The 26,641-nt window shown below is 46.3% G+C and overlaps 1 protein-coding gene across 1 annotated transcript in view; it reads left to right on the top strand.

The window, feature by feature from the left end:
- ATG2A (autophagy related 2A) overlaps positions 1-26,641 on the top strand; it is a 2,105,371-nt gene that overhangs the window by 138,930 nt on the left and 1,939,800 nt on the right. Inside the window, exons 2-3 of the mRNA XM_069644746.1 lie at positions 6,391-6,553; positions 7,695-7,847. Coding sequence (XP_069500847.1) covers positions 6,391-6,553; positions 7,695-7,847 — 316 coding nt within the window. The remainder of the gene's footprint in view (positions 1-6,390; positions 6,554-7,694; positions 7,848-26,641) is intronic.

Here is a 26,641-nt window from a genome sequence, read left to right as displayed (position 1 = left end):
CACACCGGCCCAGCCCCAACATTATGTAACAGGTGGAGGCACCCAGCCATGCAGCCTTTATCCCCAGAGTCCACCAGGGTACTTTGTTGCAGCATCTATGGAGTTCGAATCATGGAGAGCATGAAGGGATGTGCAAATGATATAAGCTGTGGGGGCAATTTCTTAGGGGGAAGCTTCTTGCAGAAATGGGGTTGTTACTAGAGCTTGCATGCCCTCAAGATTGGATGCAAAGAGGATTAGGTGGAAGGAAAGCTATATCATCAGATCCAAGTTTTTAATTTTGAATGGCTGAAGGAAGAGATTAACTCATCTCTTCTTGATTGAAGACAATATCTACCTCCTAAAGGTCAGTTGTATATTTGGCCAGACACATACTATTCGGTCTAAGATTTGGCTTGCCTGGCCGGACTTTCAGCGTACAATGGGGGTTGTACATCCATTTCCGAAGGATATTAAGTCTGGAATTAAAAGTGTACAGGGCCTTTCGAATAGGCTGTGTCCTCCCACGTATTCCTCATCTTTTATAGATCCCATCCAGCTTCAGCTGCTTTGGAAATTATTCTGCGGCCTCTGTCCTCTCTCAAAGGTCGATGTTCGTATTTATCGCATGCACCGCGCCTGTTATCTCAGTTCTGTTTTTCTGCATGCACAGCACGCTTGGACGGTTCATTTCTACTACGTAGTAGCAGATTCCTTCCAAATGTCTATTCCTAAAACGTGCTTCACAAGGTGTGCGGATTGTGGGTCGAAGATGTAGATCACCAACCCATACCGTATTTATCTTTGGTGCCTTGGAATCGATACAAGGTCGATGACTGGGGTTCCTGTCAGTCCATGACAGGAAATGCCTTAAAAGAGAGGAACGGGAAACTCGTTCTGCATAGACCCCTTTGAAATCTCCCTCGACCACACCTTCCAAGAGGTCGTCTTCAGACGAGATAAGTTTGAGAGCTGTGATGCCTCCTCGTAAGCGCTTGAAACACTCAAAGTGCTCTCGTTTCAGAAGCCATTCCTTGTCTTGAGACTCCCACAAAAGATCGAAGAAGTGACAACAAAGTTTGCGCTCTGCATCTTCGGACTCCTCGCCCAACAGCAGAGTGAGTTTCCAGGTAAATCCGCTACCAAAACTGTATGGGAGGCCTTTCGCCACCAGATGATGAAGGTCTTTGAGAAACGGCTTCTCCCTCCTGCTTTGAAGAAGTTAAAGGAGTCTTCTGTGCCTTATCGTGCTTCGTAAGGCCAATGAGAGTGCACAAAGGTTGCTGCTCACACGCTCGGGCAAAAAAGCTTTGAAGCTTCTTCAAGAAGCTTTGGAGACCTTGACGTCTCAAGACAAGCTGAAGGTTAAGCCTTGAACCACCACCACCGGTCGACGGGACTTCAAGTTCCTTGATGTTGAGACAGTCGCCCTCTTTGATAGAGGTGTCAAAGGTTTTTGAACCTCGGCCTAGAACAGACTCTTTCAAGTCTGTCTTAGATTTTTTAAGAGGAGGGGATAACTGATCAGGACAACCTCCCTTTGGCCCGGAATATGGTACTCCCAATGTTCATGCGACTTTTTCTTTGGAGTCCAGGATGCAACATCGTGTGGGCTCATTGAAAGACGCTAGTGGACTAGATGCCTCCCGAGAGGTGGAAAGTTTCAGCCCCAACCCTTCTGCACATGCAGATGCTTCCTGTAGGGCAATCATGGGCAAGGTTACTGAGTATCTGGGCTGGGGGAGGCCGGCTGCAGTCTACGAACAGGATGACCTCACGGATATTCTTGACAAGGGGCCCCCCTAAAGAATCCGTACTTCCTTGCCATACTGCTCTGAAGAACAGTCATCGCAATTTGGGAAAGTCATGATACAAATCCTGCGGTTAGTAAGGATTTCACCAGGAAATGCAGGCCTTCAAGTATAGACCCTGAGTTCTTGTCAAAACATCAGTCTCCCGAGAGTATAGTAGTACAGGCTGCCGCTTCATCAACGGCAGCCGCCTATCCTACAATTTCTCCCAATAGGGACGATACAAGATTTGATACTCTAGCAAAGAGAGTTTTCTCAGCCAGTAGTATGGCCTTAAAATCCATCAGTGCCACGTTGGCCAAATTTACATTCACATTGTGAGAGATGGTGGCCATGGCTGCTGAGCATATCCCAGACGCCAAAAAATAGATGGATTTTTGAATATTTTAAAAGATTGACACAATGTGCCAGTCGCTGCAGTCGTATTGGACTCGGCTGACAGTGTTAGCTGAGCAATGTCAGCCAGTATTGTCTCACCGAGATTTGCCTGGTTGCGTAAATCTGGCTTTGCACCAGATGTCCAAGCAAGCCTTCTGAACATGCCTTTCGAAGGCTCTCATTTGTTTGGCTCCAAGGATGACGAAAGCTTGGAAAAGCTTCAGTCCTCAAAAGCATTGGCAAAATCGCTTGGTGAAGCAATTTGACAGCCGCAGCAGCCACACACAGCTTCTTAAGGTTGGAGGGGCTGGTCCTTTTGCTATTTTCCATCAGTTTGAAGGACACCGTATCAGGGTACACAAAGGGGCCAGAGGGGATTTCCTTCTGGTGGATGAGGTGGTAAGTTCACCCAAGCAGCTGCAACCTCCGTTCTATTAGCAGCTGCCAGTGCTGCACCAAAGCCTCTCTGAGGTCTTGGTCCACAGGACCGTGGTGGAGGGCAGGCTGACTCACCATCTGGAAGACTGGCACGGCATTACTTCCGATGCTTGTGCCCTGCAGACTGTAGCCCAAGGTTACTGCCTCCCATTCTTGAAAAGGCCTCCCGATTTTCCTTCAGGAAGTCAGTCCTTCAAGGTACCGGATCTGCTCCTTTTGCAGGAGATTCACATCCTGCTGGAGAAAGGAGCTATAGAGCCAGTGCCTATAGCTGAGAGGGACCAGGGATGATGAGCCCCTTATTTCTAAATACCAGAGAAGGATAGAGGACAGAGACCCATCTTGGACTTGAGATACTTGAACAAGTTCCTCAGGAAGGACAAGTTCAAAACGGTCACTGTTTCTAAGATCCTCCAGCTCCAGGATAGGAGGCTATCATTGGACCTTCAGGATGCTTACTTACATGTGCCTATTCATCACAAGCACAGGAAGTACCTGAGGTACGCCATTGGTAGTTCTCATTTTCAATTTTGGGTTCTGCCATTTGGGCTCACCTTTGCCGCAAAGGTGGTCACCAAGTTGATGGCAGTAGTGGCAGCAGATCTGAGGAGGGCAGGAATTCACATCTATCCCTACCTGGACAATTGGCTGATCAGGACCATTATCCCGACAGGTCCTGGAGCATCTCAACATCACCAGCCACTCTCTCCTCAAACTGGGCTTTTCCCACAATTTCCACCCGAGGTGAGGGCTCAACAAATTCATCAGATGGTCATCAAGTTTCAGAATACCGATCTCGATTTTCTGAGGTTGATTGGTCTCATGGCATCCTGCATTTTTCTGGTGCCAGAGGCCCGTCTGAGCATGAGATCCCTTCTGTTGGCCCTTGGATCCCAATGATCACATGCCAACAATCTGGCAATCGGCGATCGCTGGTCTCCATCGGAGTCCTAACTACATGTTAACCTTTTGGAGTTTAGGGCAATCGGACTACCGGTGATGGCCTTTCTGCCCTCTGTACGGGGAAGGATTGTCCTGATAATGACAGGCAACACAGTGGCCATGCATTACCTCAACAAGAGCAGGAGGTGTTAGGGTCACTACCACTGTGCAGAGAGGCAATGCAGCTCTGGGTTTAGGCACTGCAAGAATGAATCACTCTATCGACCATTCACCTTGCCGGAGAGAAGAACATGGCAGCTGACGTTCTGAGCAGGCAGAGCACAGTCTCCCACAAGTGGGAGTTCACAGGAAGTCCTTCAAGAGAACTTCACCCTTTGGGGAGCCCCACAAGTGGATCTGTTTGTGTCCAGTGTCAACAGGAAGTGCTACCTGTTCTTCTCCAGGGAATTTCCTCAGAGAGCAGCTCTTGGGAGGATCAGGGGGGCGCGTTCATAGTGGACTGGAATTATCCACTCCTGTACGTGTTTCCTCCAGTCCCTATCATTCCTCATGTCATCAGGAGGTTGAGGAATTTCGGGGAAACACGTGATCCCCATTGCACCGGATTGGGCTAGGAGAATGGGGTACTCGGACCTTCTGGGCATGTCCATCTACCCTCCAATTCGTCTTCCCCAAAGAGAGGATCTGCTCTCACAAGAGGAAGGTCTCATTCTTCAACCAGAAATCAGGACCCTGAAATTCACACCTGGTTTCTGGGAGGTTCAGATACAAAAATATTGTCCTCCAGGAAGACCTAATGGAGGTGTTGCTTTCGGCCAGAAGACCAGCAACAAAGTTTCTGTACCGCTGACATTTTAACAAGTTTTTCAGCCGACGCAGAGCTAAGAATATTGATCCTTTCTCTTGTGACACACCGGTGGTGTGGTCCTTTTTGCTTCATTTAGCCCATCAGGGGCTGCAAGTTGCAACTGCAATGGGATATTTGTCAGCATTGTTGATCTTGAAGCGCTTGCCAGAGCAGGGATAGTTTTGTAAAGTCCCTATCGTGATCCAATTTATAAAGGCGTTAACTAACATTTCTCCCCTCCATGTTCCATTCATTGTACCGTTCTGGGATCTAAATCTGGTGCTAAAGTTTCTCATGGGAGCTCCATTTGAGCCTCTCCATTAATGTAAGTTAAGGATGCTGACCCTTAAAACTGTCTTTTTAACGGCTATTACCTCGGCTCGTAGAGTTAGTGAGTTGCAAGCCTTATCTTGTAATCCTCAGTTTACCACCTTCTACAAGGAAAAGTTTGTGCTGAGGGTCCACCTGAAGGTGTTCTCCGAATTTAATTTGGCACAGAAGATCGTGCTGCCTACTTTTTATCTGCCCCCTCATCCTTCCAAAGAGGAGGAGAGGCGTCATCGCCTAGATCCAAAAAGGGCATTGAGTTTCTACATCAATAGACTAGCAAAACACAGACGGGACAATCAGCTTTTTGGGGGATATGCTGGTCAGATGATGGCTCAGGTTGTAACCAAGCAGACTTTATCCCGTTGGATTATTTTATGCATTTCTGAATGCTACAACTTGGCGGGCAAGGATGTCCCTAATGGCTTACGAGCTCATTGTACTAGAGTTGTGGCTACTTATTCAGCTTTGCAACAGTGCATACCAGTGCAGGACATCTGTAATGCTCCAACCGGTCTTCTCTTCGTTCCTCAACCAAGCATTATTGCCTGGATTCTGCATCGGGTCAGGAGGCGAAGTTTGGGAAAGCCGTTTTGCACAGCATTAATGAAAAGTACATTCTGTGTTCCCACCTCCTACAACACACTGCTATGGGAGTCTATCAAAGATGAGGAATACATGGGAAGACACAATCCATTCGAAGAACAAATTACTTACCCCTGGTAATGTTCTTTCGACTGGAAGTTCCTCCCACGTATTACTCATCGCCCTCCCAACCTTCCCTTCTACCTTTGGGAGAATTGTTTTTTACACCTTCCTCTTCCAATGTCAGGTCATCCTATGGCCTTCGAGACATCTATGCATGCAAGAGGGGAAAAGATAAGAACTGTGGTAACTGGTGCGGTGCGTGCTCTATATACCGACATCATACTCTAGAGCAGACGGAGGCCGCTGAGGGCCATGACATCTACGATGCGAGGACGCACAGCGTTTTCTGCTGTGGAAAAATGTCCAAAGCTGCTGACTTTGGATGGGATGTATCAAAGTAGAGAAATACGTGGAGGGGACATCCAGTCGAAAGAACATTACCAGGGGTAAGCAATTTGTTCTTGTAAATGCTCTGGTCTAGCAGCAGTGTGGTTTTTTTTTATTACATGGCTATTTGGTGTTATGAGGCAGATTTAATGTTTTCCATATACTGTTGTGATTTGCCTGTTGCATTTGTTGGGCCAGATTAGGCATTATGTGGACCAAATCAAGATTCCTTTTATGGGCCATATTTATCTGGCCACTGTAGGACAAATTGAGCGGGATTGGTCGGAGGAATAAAGATGACTTTTCCTCTTAGTTGAGCATTGTTTGGAGGCCAAAGGAAGTGTTTGAATACAAAGAAGCATATTGGGCCAGGACAATTTGTTTTTAGTTCCCCCACTTAAGGAGCCGTCTGTACACCAATGAGATAATTGGCTGTTTTAGTCAGTTGTGCAGCCGGTGAAGGGAATGCAATTCAGTAAAATCATGGGTGGAGCAGGTGTCCACGAATTCCATCCTGTGATTGCATCAGAGTGCACATGTTCAGTGTAAGGTTCTGTGCACATCCAATGCAAGGGTCTTGGGTATACAACCACTCCAAGTACCGTAAAACAGCCTGCTGTAATTGGGCAGGGGAACACTCAACCTCATGTATGCCCTATTTCTTTTCTATAGTCTGTGAACGAGCAGCTGGAGTCGCTAGGTGCCCCCTTGGAACTAATCGATGGCTTCATCGGTGCCATATCAGTCACCATTCCCTGGTCGGCACTGGTCACCGAGAACTGCACTGTGGAAGTCACCGGTCTGCAGGTCACATGTCGGCCAAAGTACCGCATTGGTGAGTATTTGTTTGGGAGGGCTAGTCTGGTAGACCTTCTTGACGCATGGGATGAAGTGATAGTGTGAAGTCCCCAAGAGTGTTGATATTTATTTACTTGTAATGTGCCTTGCCTCTAGCTAATTTCGTTTCTACTTTATTTTTAATAGTTTGTTTAGGCATTCCTTATTGTTTGATGTTAAGCCTTTCAGTGTTGAAGATTTGTTTTGTCTCCATGTTCACTGAAGTATATGTGGGGCATTGTGGCAAGACCTTCTATGGAATACAAACAACCCTAAAGAGCATGCCAGCACATTAAAAACACTTTTTTTGTTAGCACAGCACATTTGCACTATAATTGCTGAAGTATAATTCTGTAAATCACCTTTCCTCAATAGGGGCAACAGAAAGTAAGTCTTCTATCGGCCAAGCTGCAAACGATAAATATCCTTTATATACATAGTTTACATGTAGTCCTATATGGATGTTCCTCAGGAAATGCATATCTGATGCAAGCTTGCAGTCTGAATAGTAGCACAGCAATATCTATTGTGCTCCACAGAAGTTGCAGGATTAAGCAATTCAAAGGGCACACAGAGGTTGCAGGATTAATCTCAATCACCTATCCCATGTGTCTACCTAGTTTCAACAAACCAACTGGGACCTTTAAGATTGGAGCACTCTCTGGCTGCCAACCAAATAGCTTTCTCAGCTTTTGAGGGTTTTATTTTACTGTGTTCCTTATAGTGATTCAATGTGGTGATAACAAGGAGACCCTCTTCAGTGCCTGGTCTTGCAGACTGCAGGAAGCTAGTGTCTTTTCCAGTGTAGATAATGATGTAATGTGATTATATGAATTGGTTTTTACATTATAATTTTTTTTTTTTTTACTTCCACGATTTATCCTTCTCTTCCAGGGAGGAGAGCTCAGGGACTACACACTTGTCTTGGAAGCAAGACAACACTGTGCAGCACCGGTTCAAATCCCGTCCCTGCGCTTAGCGGCTGGACTCCGGCATGAAGCACAATATAATAACCCAATCCATGTTTTTATTTTTTTAATTAGTCCTTGGTACAACATTGCTTAGCTCTTTTAATGCTAGTGGCCCCTTCCGCAACCACAAACACTCTTCTAACCATCTCTTTATTCTTGTTATTTTAGTGGCTCAAGGGTCGGAGTCTCAGACCTGGTCTTCCTGTATGACCACCAGCATGCAGCTTGCCCAGGAATGCCTAAAGGAGCAAGCAGAGGAGCTGACTGAGCCGCCACAGCCCCTGGAGGGGCTGGAGATGTTTGCACAGACCATTGAGACTGGTGAGCCCTGGAGCAGGACAGTTCTTCATTTTGAGTTTTTTCTTGTTGGATCTTATTTGTACAATGTGTTTCTTCCTCGTGTGTGTGTGTGTGTGTGTGTGTGTGTGTGTTGGGTGGTACAAGCGTCCTGTTCCAATGCGATTCAGTTCCTGGCCAGAGGACTTAAGGCAGCTGGTGCTCTTTTCAGTGGTGCACAAAGGAAAAGGGCAATCTATAATCCATTTGCTGCTGATTTATCTTGCTAATATCTGCCATTTTACAGGGAATTCTTTGTGGTATTGGGTTTTTACAGTAGCTGGTGATTGCCTTTTGGCATCTTGATTTGAGTGGCATTTATTAAGCGCAGCGTTCGCCCAAGGGCATCTTGGCTTTCCTAGCAGGAAGATGGGCGAGAAAACTAGAAGAGAAAAGTCTTCAAGGCCTTAATAAAAGTAAGATGGTTGTCTGTAGACCTGAGAGCGCGTGGTAGGGCGTTTCAGAGGTCCGCCGCTACCACGGAAAAAAAGAGCTACCCGCAATGGGGCTGTATTTCATGACAGGGATAGACCGAAGGCAGACTTCAGCAGAACATGGTGCCTGTCTTGCGACATAGGGCTGAAATGCCTCCTGTATCTTAGCATATACATGAACAGGAAGGTTAGAAAGGAAAAGACTAAGCTCCTCAATCCAGAATAATCTTAATGAAGATGCACAGGCAGTCGCAAAAGGTGTTGGAGTTGCACAAACAATTATTTTATGTTGGCAGTGTTCAAAATCTCCTTTGAGATCCTGGAATTTTGCCCTGTGCTTGCAAAATCTACTAGCCCACTTGCATTGGCGAGGAGGTTTTATGAAGGGAGAGTACCATTTTGATATGGTACTCGACCTTGCTGGAGAGTATGGGGATGTTTGGAACCTATTTGACATTGTCTGCAAATAAACGCTAAATGGCTGGCCTTTGTGTGGCAGCATTGCACCAATGTGCTTATGGTGACATGCATCATTTTACAGAAAGCGGTGGTATATATTTTGTCACCCATCATCATGCAGCAAGTCCATTTCTCTTAGGAAGAGTATGTAAACTAAGGAATTTTCCGTGCAGGTCTAGTGGGAGTTTAATTTAATTTAATTTGTGAAGCCAGAGTATGGCACTCTTTAAATCATCCCTGTGATGAACTTTGCACAGCAGGCGCAAGTGATGGCATCATGTAGCCATCCTATACTCCAAAAAAAACTCCAGAAATGTAATGCCAGGAACAGATCAAAGCATAGGAGTTAGACAGGCTTACTCCGTCAAATGTAAGCTGTGCCACGGCCAACTTATTTTTGGGAACTCTTGCATCCAAATGGCTATTGCTGTAAAACATGTAGTTTCTGAGGATGCTGCTTGCAAAGTAGTCATGGAGTAAGTTTCTCACTGGATAGTTTTAGGTATAGGTAGGTAACTAGACCTTTCCTTTACCAGTTTCCGACCACTTCCCGCAATCCAACCACGCTTCTGGCTCTTAACTGGCAATCTACACTCTTTAAATCTGAATAATGCTTAATAGTCCCCCTGCCACTGAAGTCCTGTTTTGGGTGTGCTGCCCTTGTTAGCCCATATGTCTGCCTGTGTGATTTCCAGGCAACACATTTTGGTTCTTAGGTTGATTTCATCACTCTGAAAGTGTGCTGTACAGTAGAATGATGTCAGCTGTGATTTAGTTTTACCTACACCAGGGATGTAGCCAAGTTTACCACATTAGTAGCCCAACTTATGTGGTAGGTGCTGTGATACTAGTGCATTTTTTAAGCCTTGCTACCAGACATTTTGTTTTGGTCCAGACTTTGTCTGTGTGACTATGAGGCATGCCCAAAATGGCTGTTATTCTGATGTAGACTCATCCTGAGACCATAAAGGCACATCCGATTTTTATTCAAACGGGTGTAGAGTGGCTTAGAGGCTGCGAGACGTCTACTTCAAGTGGGGGGTGTCAGTGTTTATGATGGTTTTTTAGGTGTGCTCGATTGGCAAGCTGCCAAAACATGTGGTCTCCTGTAATGTGACCGACCACTGATTGAGTGTATTATCCACGGGAGACTTGATTCATTTCTTGTTGTTTACCTGAATTCCTGCTAAAATGTCAAGCTTCAGAGGACCCTGGTGTGGTCATAATGGATGGACCGTGGCTGCTCTATCCTTCTCTACTGGTGAATCCCCTCCTGCGCTCTTCGTTCACTTTGTGCCATTGTCTTAACGCCTGGTTTTGTCTCCATTAGACATCTTGCTCGTCAGCACTGCTTCCTCCCTGGCAAATCCTTGTGTCCCGAGTGCCCTAAGGTAGGGAGTCATCCTGGCCTGGAAGTAGAGTGGCTTGCAGCTCTTCCTCAACTCAGTGTTTGGGATGTATTAGTTCTCCTCCTGCCATTGTCTCCATTGTGTGACCGTTTCTTGCTGGCTCCCTGTCCCTTGAGCAGACCTGGCACCTTGGCCGGGTTCTTCCGTGCCCCCTTTGCCATATTCATGGAGGCTGGGTCTTCTGCCTCGCGTGTCGTCCTTCCAGGTGTTTGGTCTATTTCTCCTTTTGGGCGTCTGGATCCTTGGTGTATTGTGGGTTCCAGTCCCCTCAATTTCAATCCCCAACCGTGGGTAGCCAGGTCTAAACTTGGTACCCAAACTCACCATTATCCTGATGTTCTTGGGACACATTCTCTTGTTCTCAGATCCTGGAGTCCTGAAATTGTTCCTTGATACTGCCATTAGGTCTACTTGGTTCAGGAGCAGTGGGGTTTGAGGTGCCCCTCCAACATTAACTTGAATTGTCTAGTGGGCTGTGTGCTCCCTCAGCAAGCCTCTAGGGCCTGAAGGTTCTCTAACCCTGGCCTGCAACATTTTTGGGTGATCCCTCTGGTTACTTGCCCCTTGTGTTGCACTTGTGGATTAAAAGAAGAACTTGAGTAAAAAAAAAAAAACCTGGAAGAGTGGCATTCCACAATACTTTGTTACTATTGTGACCAATAGAAACAGGGTAGAAGGTGAACAAAACAAAACCATATGCCTATATGTTTATGACCTGTAAACCCTAGCTATCATGGTGTGATTTTATTTATATATATATATATATATATATATATATATATATATATATATATATATATGATTCTTTTCCTAATTGAGTGGAAACTCGAAACAATGATACTAGATGATCAAATGCATGTGGTTTCACACCTCTTTTTTCAATCCCAAAATGGTCAATTTTAGGGGTAGATCAACGCTGAAATGGCACAAGGGACCACTCTACAATTAAGGAGAGACTTCTGAATTCAATAGTGTCAAGATAGGATAAATGGATCTTATAGTGCTCCGATCTTCCCCTTATGACAAAAACGCAAAGGTACAACCCTATTCTTTTAATAAGCTCTCGCCCCTCCTGGGAGGCCATCCTTGTTATAAAGAAAGCTCCAAATGGTTGGCCAACTGCAAAGTCTCAAACCTAATCTTAATGAGCCCTTACCCTCCGGACTTTCATCTTCTAACAACAAACATCAGAAGGATTGGCGTAGCTCTAGTTTAAAACCTACTCTTCGAAGTTCATCCCTATACTAGTGCAATAAAACAGTCTGGTAATGTTCTTTTAGCAGTTACTCACAGTTTGGTCTCCCCGTCAGGCCTTTCAACTTCCTTCTCCAGACCTTTCCCATGAATCAGATTGCAGGCTTCAGGAAGTCTCATCTCCCGATGACCACTGCTGGCCTTCGGCTCCCGGTTTTCTGCAGCTTTCTTAGGCCCTGAGATTGGATGTCAGGACTCTTTCTTGGGATTTGCAATGGATCCTTCTTCCGGACCTTGGGTTTAGTCAGGCTTTTCAACTGCTCCCCCTTCTGGAGCTTGCCTTAATTCAGAATCTAGAATAGGTCCCTACAGTTTGGTCCTGGGGTTTCGGATTAACCGTAGGTCTCTTGCACAGACCTTCGCCTTGGGTTTCTCACGTAGGTCTTGCACCAGAATTTTTTTGTCCGTGTTCTCTTCAGGTCTTCTGCTAGATCTTGACTTTAAGGTTTCTCCAGAGGTCTTTCTCAGACCTTGTCTTTCAGATTCTCTGTGGGTCTTTGGCGGAAATTGGCTTTCAGGATTCTCAATTGGTCTTTGGCCAGAGCTTGGCTTTCAGTATTGTCCATAGGTCTTTGGCCAGACAGTGGCTTTCAGATCCCCCTGGATATGATGGTGCTTCCGCTGGTTGCAATAATTATCCTCGTCCTCCCCCTGCTCCCTCAATCCGGGCACTTGTCAGGCAGCCCGTATTCTAATGCCCTCTTGCTATGGGCAAGCTCTCCCTTTCTCCTTTTCACTTTGGGGTTGCTGGTGGTGCCATAGACTCTGTGACCTCCAGTTCCCGCAAGGTGAGAAGTTGTGGGTCACCACCTCCTGGTCAGCTTTCTTTTCCAAGGTAACCACCTGTAGGCAGCTTCCTGTCCTGTATTCCGTAGTCTTCCCCAGAGGTTAGCAGGGTTCCGCCAGCCTGCAACATTCGTGGGTATCTCTCCTTCCAGATTCTCCCCTTTGTACAATGGAGCAGAGCCAGACACGTCTTCCTTCTCCACGATTCTCGGTTTTCCCAGCACTTTTTTTTCTTTCCTCAAAACCGGCTGGATTTTCCCCTCTTGTTTCCCATAGATACTTCCTTATTCCTATCCGAAAGTTGGCGACCGGATTGTTTGTTTTTTCTCGGTGGTCACGTCACTCCTCCTCGTTAGATCGTTATCAGCTCCATGTGTCTATTGGGAAAGTACCCTATAGCAATGATTAGCCGCTATGAGGGTCAGCGAGGAGTTAGGGGACCATGGCGGTCAGCGCCATATTGAATTCACTTGGATGTGGAATGAGAGCCTGCACAGTTCCACTACTTCCCTGTCTTCCCAGCACTAGCGTCGCCAGAGAACATCCGTGGCATGTTGAGTGTGACCATCCAAATCACACGTTTGCTCAGGTAAGTCTTGCTTGGGTCTAGTTCTAACTGGTATTCCATGAATACAGCAGGTTTGCGTTTCTGATAATCTTCAGTCACATTTGGTATCTATTCTTTAAGTGCAGCAGGCTTACGGCTCTGCTGAGAGCTATCTAGCAAGTACAGTGGAAGTTCTGCGAATGCCCTAAAATTGTTATTCGTCTAACAGTCTTATGATTTGTTTATGCTCCCTGCTTTCAGGCTAGAATAAAGATTTTCCATAATAACTTACTAGAAAGTCTTAATTCTATTAAAGACACGGAGGCGAGCATTATGCTTCTCTTTCTTTATTTATATATTTAAAGAAAGTGCTCAGCAGCAAGATATTTTCGCATAACAGAAAATATACATATACATTTAACATTAAAAGATAGGAAAAAGGTTTATAACACTGTAAAAAACTACATTTCCCAGATGCCTGAGGGAAAGTCCATTCCAATGTCAGCAACACGTGCCTAACGTCCACCAATGAATTAACAGGTCCTCCCATAAACAGCCTTGAATATAATGCACTTACTCTTTCGAAGCTGCGAACTTGACAAACGAAGATTCATAACCGTAGACAACTCGTAGTAGTAAGCAAAAACAAAGAGTTCCTGATTAGGTGGCTTTATCGGCAGGAACTGTCAAAGAAGAAAAATACAATCGTAATTAGACCATGTATATTCCAACCCTAGTTCCTAAAAGAGGGAGGGAGAGAAATATACAATGTTATTCTAAGGAAAACCAGTCATGCATTTTAACAACAAACATCAATTATGAGCGCAGATAATGCTGTCCAAACTCGGTGCGACCCGATTTCTCGCCGGGTGGGATAATGCTCGCCTCCGTGTCTTTAATAGAATTAAGACTTTCTAGTAAGTTACTTTGGAAAATCTTTATTCTATGTCAAGACCGGAGGCTCCCATTATGCTGGTTTAAAGCTTACTTACCACAATAGAAGCTGGCTGTTCTACCGGTTTCAGGTAGAATTGTTTAAAAATCGATTCGCTCGACCAATCCACAATTCTCATAATATCTTCTAGTCTGATCCTGACTTGAAAAGCCTTAGAAGCCATTGCTCCTCTCACGGAATGAGCGCCGAAGTGCGAGGTATCTATACCTGCCTGTGTTAAGGTCCACCGCACCCAGCGTGCTAAGGTCGGAGCGGAAACCGCTCTGAGGCTTACGTAAGGCTATTAACAGTTGCCCGTCAGGGGAAGTCCTGAGAGGCGCCGTGACTTCCTCGTAAGTTTTGAGGCATCTGACCAAGCAGAGCTTAGGCTGATCCCTAAAGGCAGGCTAGGAAATCACTCTGGAGTTACACTTCGTCCTTCTATGTATGTGGAATACTATGCCGTTGGGAGAGAAGGTCCTGCCCGCCAGATTGAGGGCTCTGACGTCAGAAACTCTCCTACAAGAGACAAGGCAGAGAAGTGTAGTGAGCTTGCCAGACATGGCCATACGAGATAACTCTTGATTATCTGGCCAGGATAGAAAAAGGTTCAACACTTTGTCAATGTCCCAAAGTTTACCATAACGAGACGGGGGCGGGCCGCCAGCCTGATACCTTTTAAGGAGCCTGCAGACCAAATGGTGTTCACCGGCTGGAACTCCTTTAATGGGGTCGTGGCCTGCTGAAATAGCAGAACGGTATGCGTTGACTGTTCTGTAGGCCAGACCCTTTTCCACCAAAGATGCTAAGAAATTAAGAATCTCCTCTACATGTGCGAAACTGGATGCAAGCTTTTGTCCTGACACCAGTTTCTCCAGGCGTTCCATGAGTTAGAGTATCTTTTGAGAGTGGCCGGAGCCCAACTCTCCTCGATGAGACTGACTGCCAAGTGGGACATGCCTGGAACTTTCCACCTAGCCCTGAAATCCTCCAGGCTGCTAGGACCAGAGACCCTTGGAGGAGAAGAGGGTGATGCTGACCTGCAGGATTCAGCAGGAGATCTGGAAATTGGGGTAGAAGGATTGGAAAATCCATAGAAAGTTCCAGAAGAACTGGATACCAGATCTGAGAAGTCCGGACCGGAGCTATAAGAACCAGCTCTGAATGTTCCTAACGGGCCTAGGCGTAATATACTCCTTCGCTCCAATGTTGGAGAAAGGTGTCCGTAGCTGCTGCTGGATCTGGATTCCAGCTAAAAAATATCGGTAGTTGAGTGTTCAGGTGTGAGGCAAAAAGATCTTTGGGCATGGGACCCCAAATCTGCTGGAGCCGTAGAAAGATTTTCCTGTGGAGCTTCCAGTCGCTGTAGTCAACTGTGTTCCGGGAATACCAGTCCGCCACTATGTTAGTCGGGCCTGGCAGATATTCCGCTGTGACGGAGATACAGTGCTCTAGGCAGTAGTGCCCGAAGTCTTTGGCTATTTCCGCCAGAAGGCGAGATCTGGTGCCCCCCGGATGGTTGATGTATCTCACCGCCGAAATGTTGTCCATTTTGAGTAAGATACAACAACTCACTCTGTCTTTGGTAAAGGAGCGTACCGCGAAAGAGCCCGCTAACAGCTCGAGGCAGTTTATGTGCATATCGCGTTCCTGGGGTGACCATATCCCTCCTCTGGCCACTGAACCACATCACGCTCCCCAGCCAGAACGACTGGCATCTGATTCTATCACTATGTCTGGACCGGAACCGAAGATCGCCCGGCCGTTCCAGGCTTCCATGTGAACGAGCCACCAGTTGAGCTCTGTTCTTGCCTCTATAGATAGGGTCAGCCGTTGAGTAAGAAAGGCTGCGCCTTAGATGCTGTCCCTTGAGCCTCTGTGACTCTCGATAGTGTAGCGGTCCTGGAAAAATGGCCTGGATAGACGAGGAGAGGAGGCCTATGACACACGCTAAGTCGCGAAGTGATATATCCTCCCTCTGAAGGAGTCTGCGGATCTCCCGCTTGGTAGAGTGGATCTTGGACGCCGGAAGGCGGAGTTGAGCTGTTTGAGTGTCTATGACGAACCCTAAAAATTCTAGGGTTTTGGATGCCTGAACGCAAGATTTCTCCCAATTTATAAGAAATCCTGTGTAGGAGATCTATGGCAAGCTTGGTCTGGTTCTCTACCAGCACTTGTGATTGCGCCATGAAGATAATATTGTCTAAATATATTATCAGTCTGACGCCTTGTTCTCTCAAAAGTGCTACCACTGGCCTCAGAAGTTTGAAAAAGGCCCACAGAGCTGAGGAAAGGCCAAACGGAAGGCTCGTGAATTCCCAGTCTCGGTTTCCCCAGGAGAATCTTAGGTAGCTTGCGTGGTCCTGATGTATGGGCACCGCGAGGTACGCATCTTTCAGGTCCAGATGCATGTGCCAGTTGTTGGGTCTCAAAAGGTCCCCGAGCATGTGAATGCCTTCCATCTTGAAGTGGCGGTAAATGATAAACTCATTGAGGGCCCTGAGATTTATTACTGGATGTACTTTCTGTTTTCTGCGCACTAGGAATATGGGGCTGAAGAAACCGCCTGAACTTGTGCAGGGACGAATCGCTTGCCTTATCTCCAAACTGTGACTTTCCTTGTCCAGCTCTATCTCGTCCCGCTTGGACTTAGTAATTGGAATGGGACGGGTTACCTGAAAAGGTTGTGTAAAAAATTCTAGACGCATGCCGCGCAGTGTGTCTCTGACCCAAGTGTCCCCTGATAAGGAATCCCATGCATGCGCAAAAAGAGCTAGCCTCCCTCCTATAGGCACTGATGGCGCGGGCGCTGTGATAAGTAGACTGACCTGAGGTCTGTTGCTGTGCGGGATACCGGTAGGGTCTCCTCCAACCGTGACCTCTTCCTCGGCCTCTCGATGGAAAGGTGTCGTCCGAGCGATCCTGCCAGGCCTGATGTTCCCTGGATTGCTGAGGTCTGCGGTCAAAGAAATATCGGCCGGACGAGCGACCTCTGCCTCGACCGGCCCTGGCAAAAATCTTTGACGAGAAGACTCTTTTGATAGAGGATTGAGCCTTGTCTAGCGCAGTAAATGTGCCTACGAATTTTGCCATTTCCTTCACAAAGGAATCGCCGAAGAGTAGACCTTGGGCGGTGGCTCCGGACTCGGTGTCTGCCAGTTCGGCCAGTTTCGCGTCTATTTTATGAAGAATGCCTTTGCGGCGCTCGGCTGAAATGGCACAGCTGGCGTTGCCTAGTAGACAGATGGCTCGTTGAGCCCATCCTGACAGAATGACTGGATCAATAGAGTCCCCTGTGGCTATGGCTGCCACAGCCAGATCCATCATTTTCGCTAATGGACCTAGCTGGCGTCGGATGAAATATCCTGAGGCGATAGCGCGTCGATGGGCATAAATTAACCCTTTAGGGGAAGCAAAATACGGAGCATGGTGCGCTTAGTCGTAGCGACACATTTAACCCTCAAATGATCATGAAAACATTTCAGACAATACTTATGAATAAACAAGCTGATTGAATATGATGTACTTATCTCATGCTGTGAGCAGCAAAGAAAGAGGAAGTGCATCATATTCAAGGCTGTTTATGGGAGGACCTGTTACTTCATTGGTGGACGTTAGTCACATGTTGCTGACATTGGACTGGACTTTCCCTCATGCATCTGGGAAATGTAGTTTTTTACAGTGTTACAAACCTTTTTCCTATCTTTTAATGTTAAATTTATATGCATATTTTCTGTTACGCGACAATACCTTGCTGCTGAGCACTTTCTTTAAATATATAAATAAAGAAAGAGAAGCATAATGGGAGCCTCCGGCCTTGACATAGAATAAGAGGCTCAGTGCGTGTTCGGGAACCTGTAGTTTATCGGATCCAATTCTTTCCCCATATTATTTGCTGGGGTATTAACGCATCTGATGAGTAATGAGCCTGCGGGTACCTGACTGACACAGTTTGGAGAGGTACGTTGTGCAGCTGCCTGACCAACCCCTTCCCCTTCATTAGTATAGGCTGAATTTCTGCAGAGTGAGGAAAGAAATGTGTGTGTAATGCACAGATTAAAAAGGCTGTGTGATAGCCGTTCTGTGCTTCTGCTAAATTGCAGCATCTCTCCTAATCTGCAGAGGTAGTGTCAGCCCACTAGTACATCCTTTTGCCTTGCGTTTCCCTATAACTGTGGCAGATCTATGGGATTGTCCCAATTCTTTTTTAATTTGGGAAGTTTTTAAGACTTTTTAAACTCCTAAGTGACTTGCTAAGGTACTTGCCTAAACAGTTATTTTTCCCTAACTCCCTCCACCTGGACCCTGTATTTTGTTGGGCAGGAACTGGAATTTTAGAAAGTAATAAATTGCTACCGTTCACTCTGCATTGTAACCTTAATGTAGTGAAACCTGTATATGTGTATATATATGTATATCGCACTATGCACTTTATGATCATGCTGCTAGCATTTCGCACTTTACAGCTATGCTGCGAGTAATATGCAATGCATTTTATTATTCACAATAGCACTGGATTACCATTACTAATATCATTACTATTGAGCATTATCTATACAGCTGTACCCAAATTTGACCTATGACTGTACAGGGTTATGCAGCAGGTCATGTGTTCCATACTATAAACTAAAAAGGCAACAGTAAGCACTGTGCTGGGATACACAGACCATATGCAAATTATTGGCACTATTATTAAATGTTTTTTTTTACATACTACCTAAAAAGAGGGCCGAGCTATACACAATACTGGCTAGCAGCCTGGGTATAGCAAACCCATTTTACACAACAGACCCGTTCCAAAATGGCCGACATGGTTTTTCAACAGATTGGCTGGTCCTCTCTCTGTTTGTCCACATATCACATGGGGTATTTTAACCCTCTACAATAGTTGGATCACTAGTTGTGAACAAGCGGTCAGTGGACCGCGAAACGCATAGACTCGATCTACTATGCGCCAGCTACCTTGGGAGGGCCACAATGTGAGTGGCTTGTGAAAACTTTTTCTTGCCATGAGGATGTGCAATGATTTTATGGAATTTTTTGATACCTAAATAAAGTGGAACAATTTTGCATTTTGGTTTCCTGATTTTGTGAATTCACTTGGGACCAAGGAGTGCTCCTCCACCAACTGCGGAAACGACAGCTGAATTAAGATATATATATATCGTGGGCCTCATGACAAGTTTGCCGTTCCGGTCCGGAAATAAGTTAAGCTCCCCGGCACCCTTGTTTCCAGACCAGCAAACTACAGGTTTGCCTGCGAGAGGCACTTTGCCTGACAGGTCTGACCCTGCCGGGCACAGCGGTCATGGTAAGCAAAGCCGTCACAGAAGTATCGGCACCATTAACCATGGTGCTGGTGCTTCTGTGTCCCCATTCCCAAAGATTCCTATGGAAATAGGGATTTACAAATGTACTGCCGTCTGACTTCCCAGCCACTGGACTCGTAATGAGCCGGTGGCACCGGAAAGTCAGGCGCTGGTAAATTTGTATGGGTCCGGCAGCAACCTGCCGGTAGCACTGGCAGGGTTACCGCCGGGCCCGTAATGAGGCCCAATGTACTGTTCATGCACAATTTAAAGTACCTAAAAAAGAAAGCAAACCTCATTGTAACCTTATTTCACTCGTGTTCTGTTTTTTATGCTGTGGTAAAAGTTTGTTTTGACTTACAAATCTCGTACATGTATATTTCATATAGGAGATGTACGTTCATACTGCGCCTAAGCAAGATATATGTAAATCTTATAAATTGAATATCTCAAATTTGCCCAGCCAAATGTTTGCACTGTACTTTTCATACATTTACATATGGAAACATACATCAAACATGTGGTGTATGAATGTTTGGTGTGCGCATATGGCATGTGAGCGTCGAGCATGGGAGTGTTTGGCATATCTGTGCTTGGCGTGGGAGTAGCATATGACGGGATGGCACAAACTCATGAAATCCACATGTCCTATACACCTGAAACATATGAAAAGCCACCTTAAAGTGAGGACTGACCTTAATGCGAGTTGTTATGCATAAAGGAGGCACATAGACGATTTACACTTAGCACATATATAAAATCTACATCTCATATACGTCACCTACACATATGAAAACTACATCAGTCAGTACTGAAATGTACATGTTCTTAATTTAGATCTACATTTCATGCATGTACCCGATCTATATTTCCTATATGTCTCCTATAGGTATTCAAACGCACATCAAAGTAAGTTGTAAGTTTGATGTAAGTTTTCATACATATAGGAGGCAAATAAGAGATGTACGTTTCAGACATGCAAAAAATGTACACCTCCCATAGGTATGAAAACTTGCATCAAAGTCAGACCCGACATACGTGTTTGAAATGTGCATTGCATATAGCAAATGTATGTTCATGCCGTACATATACATCTTAAAAATTAAATCTCTCAAATTGCCTATTTCAATATTAAAAATGTTCATCTACATATGAAAAGTCACATCAAACGTATGGTTGAGTTTATGGCATTTGAGTGTTTGGTATAAACTCGTATGAAATGCACCAGTCATATGCACCACCAACATTTACCCTAACCGTTGACCCTCTCTGCTGTGCCCTAACCATATCCCCTCTCTGCCCTAAGTCACCTCTCTGCCCTACTTGTCTTCCCTTCTCTGCACTACTTGTTTCCCCCCTCCAGCCTCACCGTAGCCCACAATCCTACTTCTTTCACTCCCCCAGTCACCTTTACAGTCACTCTCTCGCACTCACCGTACGCTCTCTTAATCTCATGTACCCACCTTGCATGCACTCTCACACCAAGTACCACTTTCACCCACCAAACAATACCTCACCTTGCACACACTTTCAGGAGTTCTCCTCAATGCTCCTCTGCATCAGCCTTTCTCCTCTTGGTCTTTAGGTCCTCGATTCTCCCACATTGGCTGTACCTGAACAACCCACACTGCCATAAAGCTTCTGCCCTTTTCTTTTGGTTGCCACCCTCAGCTGGTTCCCCAGGCCAACCCAGGGTCCAGGTTAGAGGCATTAAAATGGATGTAATGGGCTTCAAGCCACTCCACTTTTTTGTATGTGGGTCTGACAATATGCCTGCTTAAAATATAGTTAATTTCGGAGTTTGTATGTCCGCTGGTGTCTACTGCCTGTAGCTAGTCAAAGGTGCAGTTCATTTCTGCGTTTGCATCACAACCTCGTGGAGCGTCTGGAATACAGGTCTGAGTTGCAGATCTCTGCTGTTCTGCTGAAGGTAGGATTAGTGCCAGAGTCTGTCTTTGTGTCATGTAGAGCATCTTGATTGCCCGGGCTCTGTCCGGATTAATCTGTGGTTCTGCTGTTCCTTGCCGGCTTTACTACATTGCAGTTGCTCACTCTTGCTTCTGCGCGCAGGTATTCTGGGAGTTGTAGTCCTACGTGAAAAAGAGAAGGCCACTGGCCAGCATTGTGCACCACAGACATCGGACAAGACAAGGGGCTACATAGATCATCCAATAAGGCACACGCAGAAGAAACAGACTGGAACCCTCCTAACCCCCACACCTGCCCTCTTGTGCAGGACTTTCTCTGTTAAATACCCTGGTAGGCCTCCTGCCCCAGGTTACGAGGGGTGTCCATCCCCTCTTGGCCTTGTCGCGCAACTCCACCCTACCCTGTCGCCCCCAATCCTCATCCTGGGGACAGCTGGCTGCCTGATGGTACCTTAGGAGACTCTGGGGTTCCCTCCTGTTGCTTCTCCCTGAGACATTGGTGAAAATGAGTAAAGTCTGTAGCCAGGAGAACCTCTTCCGGGCTTCACTGTCATTGAAACTAAGCGCTTTTCCCCTAAGAGGTGGATCTTCATGCTGGCATGTGGTTAAAAGATCAACATTTCTGCAGCACACGGATCCTCTGAGATGAGGATCCTGCGTGAAGTTCTTCGGGACTGATCAGGTCCGCCTGGATGGCTGGCACTTACTGCCTTAATCCATTATGTCTTTGGCCAGGATCTGCTGAACGGGTAGAGGCAGGTGGAATTTTCGGTTGGTCTCACCTGTAGTGTAGATGGTCCAAGTGGGTACTCATTTCCTATCTTACTTATACTGAAAAAAAGTTGAGATACTTTTAGTCTGGTGGTTCCTTTCCCCAATTAATCATGACCTCCTTGCTACTCCTAAGGTCATGAGCCCAATCTCCTTATGCTCTTTTTTTGGGTCGCCCAGGACAGAACTTGGTGATGGCTCCTGTTTCCCACAGGCACAGCACTGTACAACTTCCGGACAGGCACATGACAAGGGTTTTTTCACTTTGCTATACCAGTGACCTTGTCTTCTAGTCTCGTTCCAGTTTGATGTGGCTTGGTTTCCTCAGAGCTGGATATTTTTCACGTACATTAGTATTCGCTTTTAGGTTGATGGTTTTGCTAGGGCCTGCAACAGGCTCCTGTGAGTACATGACTCTTTTATGCTCATCAGCTGTTTAGATTGTTGCTTTGAAGCTGTGCTCATGTAACTGCCAGATTACTTTTTGTAGATGCCGGGGTAGGGAATCGAACTGATCCAGGGCTAACCTCTCCTTGAGTTCTTCATAGGTCTTTCTGTTTAACTATTTGTTTAGCAGGTCCCTTACTCTGTATGAGACATTTGGCTCAGAATTTCTCCTTGTCGCAAACGTAAATGTATCAGACATATTCTGTAATGTTCCTTCCAATCCAGTTCTAGTCTCTCTAGGATACCTAGTTTGAATTCTTTGTATCCATCAGGATTGAGAGCTTGTAAAGCTACTCGCGCTTCTTCTGTTAGAGCGGGGTTATGTACTGGGGCCCAGTGATCGCAATGTCTCGGCTACCCTCTCAAAGTTCATGAGAAAGGGCGTTGGCTCCTCCCCGTTGCCCAATTTTGTAAGATTACAGATGGTACTGCTGCTGTTACCGTCTCTCTGTAACAGCCCCCTTACAGGCCACCAAAGTCTCTTGATGTTGAAGACTCCTGTCCAGCTGGTCAACCACCAGAGCCCACAATATGTCCTCCATGGGATTTGGTGCAGATCCTTCTTTGCTGGGGCTGGGGTCTGTCAGGTGGTGTAGCTGTTAATTATACCTCAAATTCCTTTTCAGAATCTTTGGGGTTTCTCCACTATTGGAAGGCGGAACTGTTCGGAAAGCTCAGCAGTCCAGGTACTTTCCTGGGCCTTCTGAATCGGTTCTTTTTACTTTTTTATTTATTTTTTTTGGCTCTTCAGCCAGGATGGTGGATTCGGTTGCAGCACTGTCAGACCCCGCTGATTCGCTAGAGTCTTCTTATTTTTGTGTTTGGGGCGGAACTGAAATTTCTGAGTCTTGATCCCCTATCTGTCAGACATTTCGATTAAAATTTCGGTGGACTAGCCATTATCCAGAAGACTCTAGTCTCTGACTTCCCATTTGTTTTCTTCTTGCGTGGGCTGCCTCTTATTAGGGCTTAATGAATCCCACGATAAATCCAAGTGTCACAGATGATCTCGAGAACACACCAACTCTGGAAGACAGTTCAAGGGTTTTTATTGAATTTGTCGGGAATGGGATTCCACGATTTCAAATTAAGATTTGATGGGCAGGAGGTAAAACCAGCTCCTGGGTATCTGGCATCGCCCAATAGGCATGAGCTACTGCTGGGGAACCAGGAGTGAGTGTCATGGTGCATGCTCCGAAACCCCTGGAAATGTTGGGCCCACCCCAGTCCCTGTCACCCAGAAGGACTTGTCAGGCCCCAAGGAAGTGCCCCAGAGCCTCATGGACTCAGTCCTGGCGCCGTTGGCGCCAGGCTCATGAAATGGGCTGAACTTATGGAACTACTTAATCTGCCTAGTGAGGCTGAACCTTCTGTATATCCAGGGTGTGGCAGAGGGACTACTGTTCCTGAGTGACAGGGTGTGGTAAAGGGACTACTTTACCTGGAACTACTTGCAAGGCTATTTAAGCCACACCCTGCAGGCAGAACACGCTTTGCGTTATTCTGCACTCCTGCAGCGTAACGCTCACCGTGTCTGCTCTGTCCTTGAGTTTCTACAGCTACGCCCGTCTGAGATTTCCATCCATCAGTGCCTGGAAGAAGAAAAGGAGAATAACAGGTGTTACTACAGTGACAAAGGCCTTACCTGCAATTCCGTCCATCGGTCTCGTTTCCAGCTGGTCTTTCGACCACCGCCCCTGTTGGGAAAGCACTTCTGCGCAGGCTTCCAATACTCGCCCGGGATTCTGCATTCCTCCAGGTTACTTCGGAGCGGTATTGCCATTCTTTATCTTGGGGCCATGCCGCACCTGCAGAAAGGGAACAGAAAACAGCAGGTTAGTCGCGCACAATACAAAAACGAACAATTGTTCAGCCATCCAGCGCCACTCATCCGCGCTAATACTCGCCTGGAGGCAACCAGTTCAGCATCCTAGCAGAGTCAATTCTTCTTCTAACCTTCCGTACGAAACCGTGTCTGCAAGAAAGACAAAACATGTTTAAACCTTGGAACAATAAGACTTTGAGCATCTATACCAAGCTGTCATTGGGATAGAGACTTACCTGATCAATCCAAGCATTCCCGAAACACAGCAACAGACACTCCGGAACAGTGAAGTAACTGTGCCCAGAGAAAGACTGAGTATACTGCGCCCCTGCTGAAGGTCAAGCAGGACGGAGAGCCAACCTCACCAAACTCAAAGGTGAGCAGGAGAGGAGTTGGGCATCAGGAGGTTGCAGGAAGTGGGACCAATCCAATCCACTCATTAGCCAACATCTACGCCAGTACAGATATCGGTCATACGACTACGTGCTACGCCCCCGTGGAGACCAGGTGAGCGTGACAGTGAGTCCCAGCACACTGCAGATTGTGAGGAACCTGAGGGTATCCTCACCCCTTTCCCTGGCAATGCCACCACCCAGGTGGGCAGGGAAAGGCTGAAGCTACCGGATCCTGACCCTGGGGGTGGATATGCGAGGGAGGACTACCAGGGGGAGGTAACTTCACATTCACTCACTACACTCCCTCTCCTAACCACTCTTTAACCATTCACACACACACTCACTAACCAATATCTCACCTGCTCCAAAGATCACCTCCACACCCTCCTTCTCCTTCCTTCTTCCTGCTGGTCTCTTGGTCTGCCACCTCCTCCGCTGACCTCCCCCGAGCAACCTAAAAATATTCCTGCTTCCTCTGGGTTCTTTTAACCCCCTCCCTTTGCCCTGATTGGCGTCTAGCCCGGTCTTCCCCTCCGGGTAGGTGTTCCATACAGAAATGTTTTTAAATATTTGCTTAAACCCAGCCACCTTTTCCCAATGTGAGCCACTGTGGATTGGTGACGGCGGATCAGGACGTGCAATGTCCAAGCTCATGTTGGGGGCCTGCCACCTTGCCAGAGCGGTTTGCAGGATGTTCCCCAGCTGAGCAGGCCCTGAAGGCCCTTGCTGCCTTTCTCCCCTTTCGCTGGTCCCAGATGCAGGGTCACGTTTGGCATGGGATGTTAAAGGGCTTCACTCTCTGCTGAGTTCAGGTTTCTGTAGCGTGGCAGGCTGGATGGTCGTTCTTTCTCTTCTGCTTTCTCCCATTAATCAGGTCTTGTACATTGGATCTAGGAACAAAATAGAAAATCTGTGAGCGTTTTTCTTAAGAGATATGGTGTGATGCAACAGAGTACTGCCCAGATATAAGCTGCCTCTTCAGGGGTGTGGGCAGCATCTGGGATCTCCTTTAACTGCCACTGCCCCCCATCTGGGGGTAGTACTGGCACTTGATTACTACCTGGTAGGCTTCCCACCCGAAGCTGAGAGGTGTTACCACCCCCTTTTGACAAGGTCAGAATACTGACCTTGTCATGAGAGATAAATTGTCTTAAACTTAACAATGCTTTATGCTATAGTGATAGTGTAATATAAGATTACAGTGTATTTTGTGTGGTGTGTTTTTATTGATGTGTCTGGGATTTAATTGTACTTTGGTGCCGAGGCATCGCCGCCTAATAATACATTCTGACTGCTCTGAGTGGTTTGGTTTAAGTTGGTGGACACTGTGTTTTCCACTTAATATAGGTCTCTTCATATCCCTCACCAGAGGGCTGTGGATAAACCTCCCTAACAGGTATGCTTTGGAGATCTTTAAAATTCAAGCTATCTTTAGAAGATTGGACATGTAGAATCATTGATTTATTTTGCCTCCGACCGTTGAAGTTTAGACAGGCTTGTTTGACTGTTATCCGGACTGTAGTCCTGACTTTTGGTGCAGACAGTGGGGCTCTTTGGTTACTGTTATATGATCACATGTTCTTTATCCAAGGGGATGTCTGGCAGCAGAGTGCAATGCAGCATACTAAGCCAAAGTCCAGCCAAGAGCTAACTAATGGTTTAACTGTTGTGTGAAGTTTACAGGCTGGAGGCAGATGTTTGATGTGGGCCATCCTTGAGTGATTCAACTCTGCGATTTGACTTTTAATTCAGAAAGAGTAAACCCAGAAAGTAATTCGAAGAAAGTTAATTCTTCCAGATTCCGTTGACTTTGCTGTATTTTGAAAGTCCAATGGAGAAGCGATTTTTGTGTGTATTCATCTTTAGTACATTTGTGGTCTTTAAGGTGTAAGTGTGGCAGCAGGGGCATGGCGGAATACAATGTCATTGATGCTCTATCTTCTAAGCTGCAGTTGGGTATCCTACGCATGCTGCTGAATTGCATTTCCTGAACTGTTTAGGAAGATTCACAATAGCTCTGTGAAGCTCCCTGGAGAACTCTGCATTTACCTTTTTGTAGTTTTCTGAAGTGTTGTGACCAATCCTTACTAGCGTGCCTGTTTGTAAGCACATTACCGCTAAAGCCCAAACTTCTGTTCTTGTACATGCAATAGTCTCCTCTGATCTTTACGGTTGAGTGCAGTAGAATATAGATGTCGTACCGAATATAGCAGGTGTCATGTTGAACTGTGATCATAGTGGTATCAAGAAATCCTTATTGGAAGTGGGTAAGGAAATGTTC

This window comes from Ambystoma mexicanum, chromosome 2p (assembly GCF_040938575.1).
Source record: "Ambystoma mexicanum isolate Mex_15411 chromosome 2p, UKY_AmexF1_1, whole genome shotgun sequence".
NCBI lineage: Eukaryota > Metazoa > Chordata > Amphibia > Caudata > Ambystomatidae > Ambystoma > Ambystoma mexicanum.
Note: the sequence above shows the minus strand (reverse complement) of the source record. Positions and strands in the feature narration are given on the sequence as shown.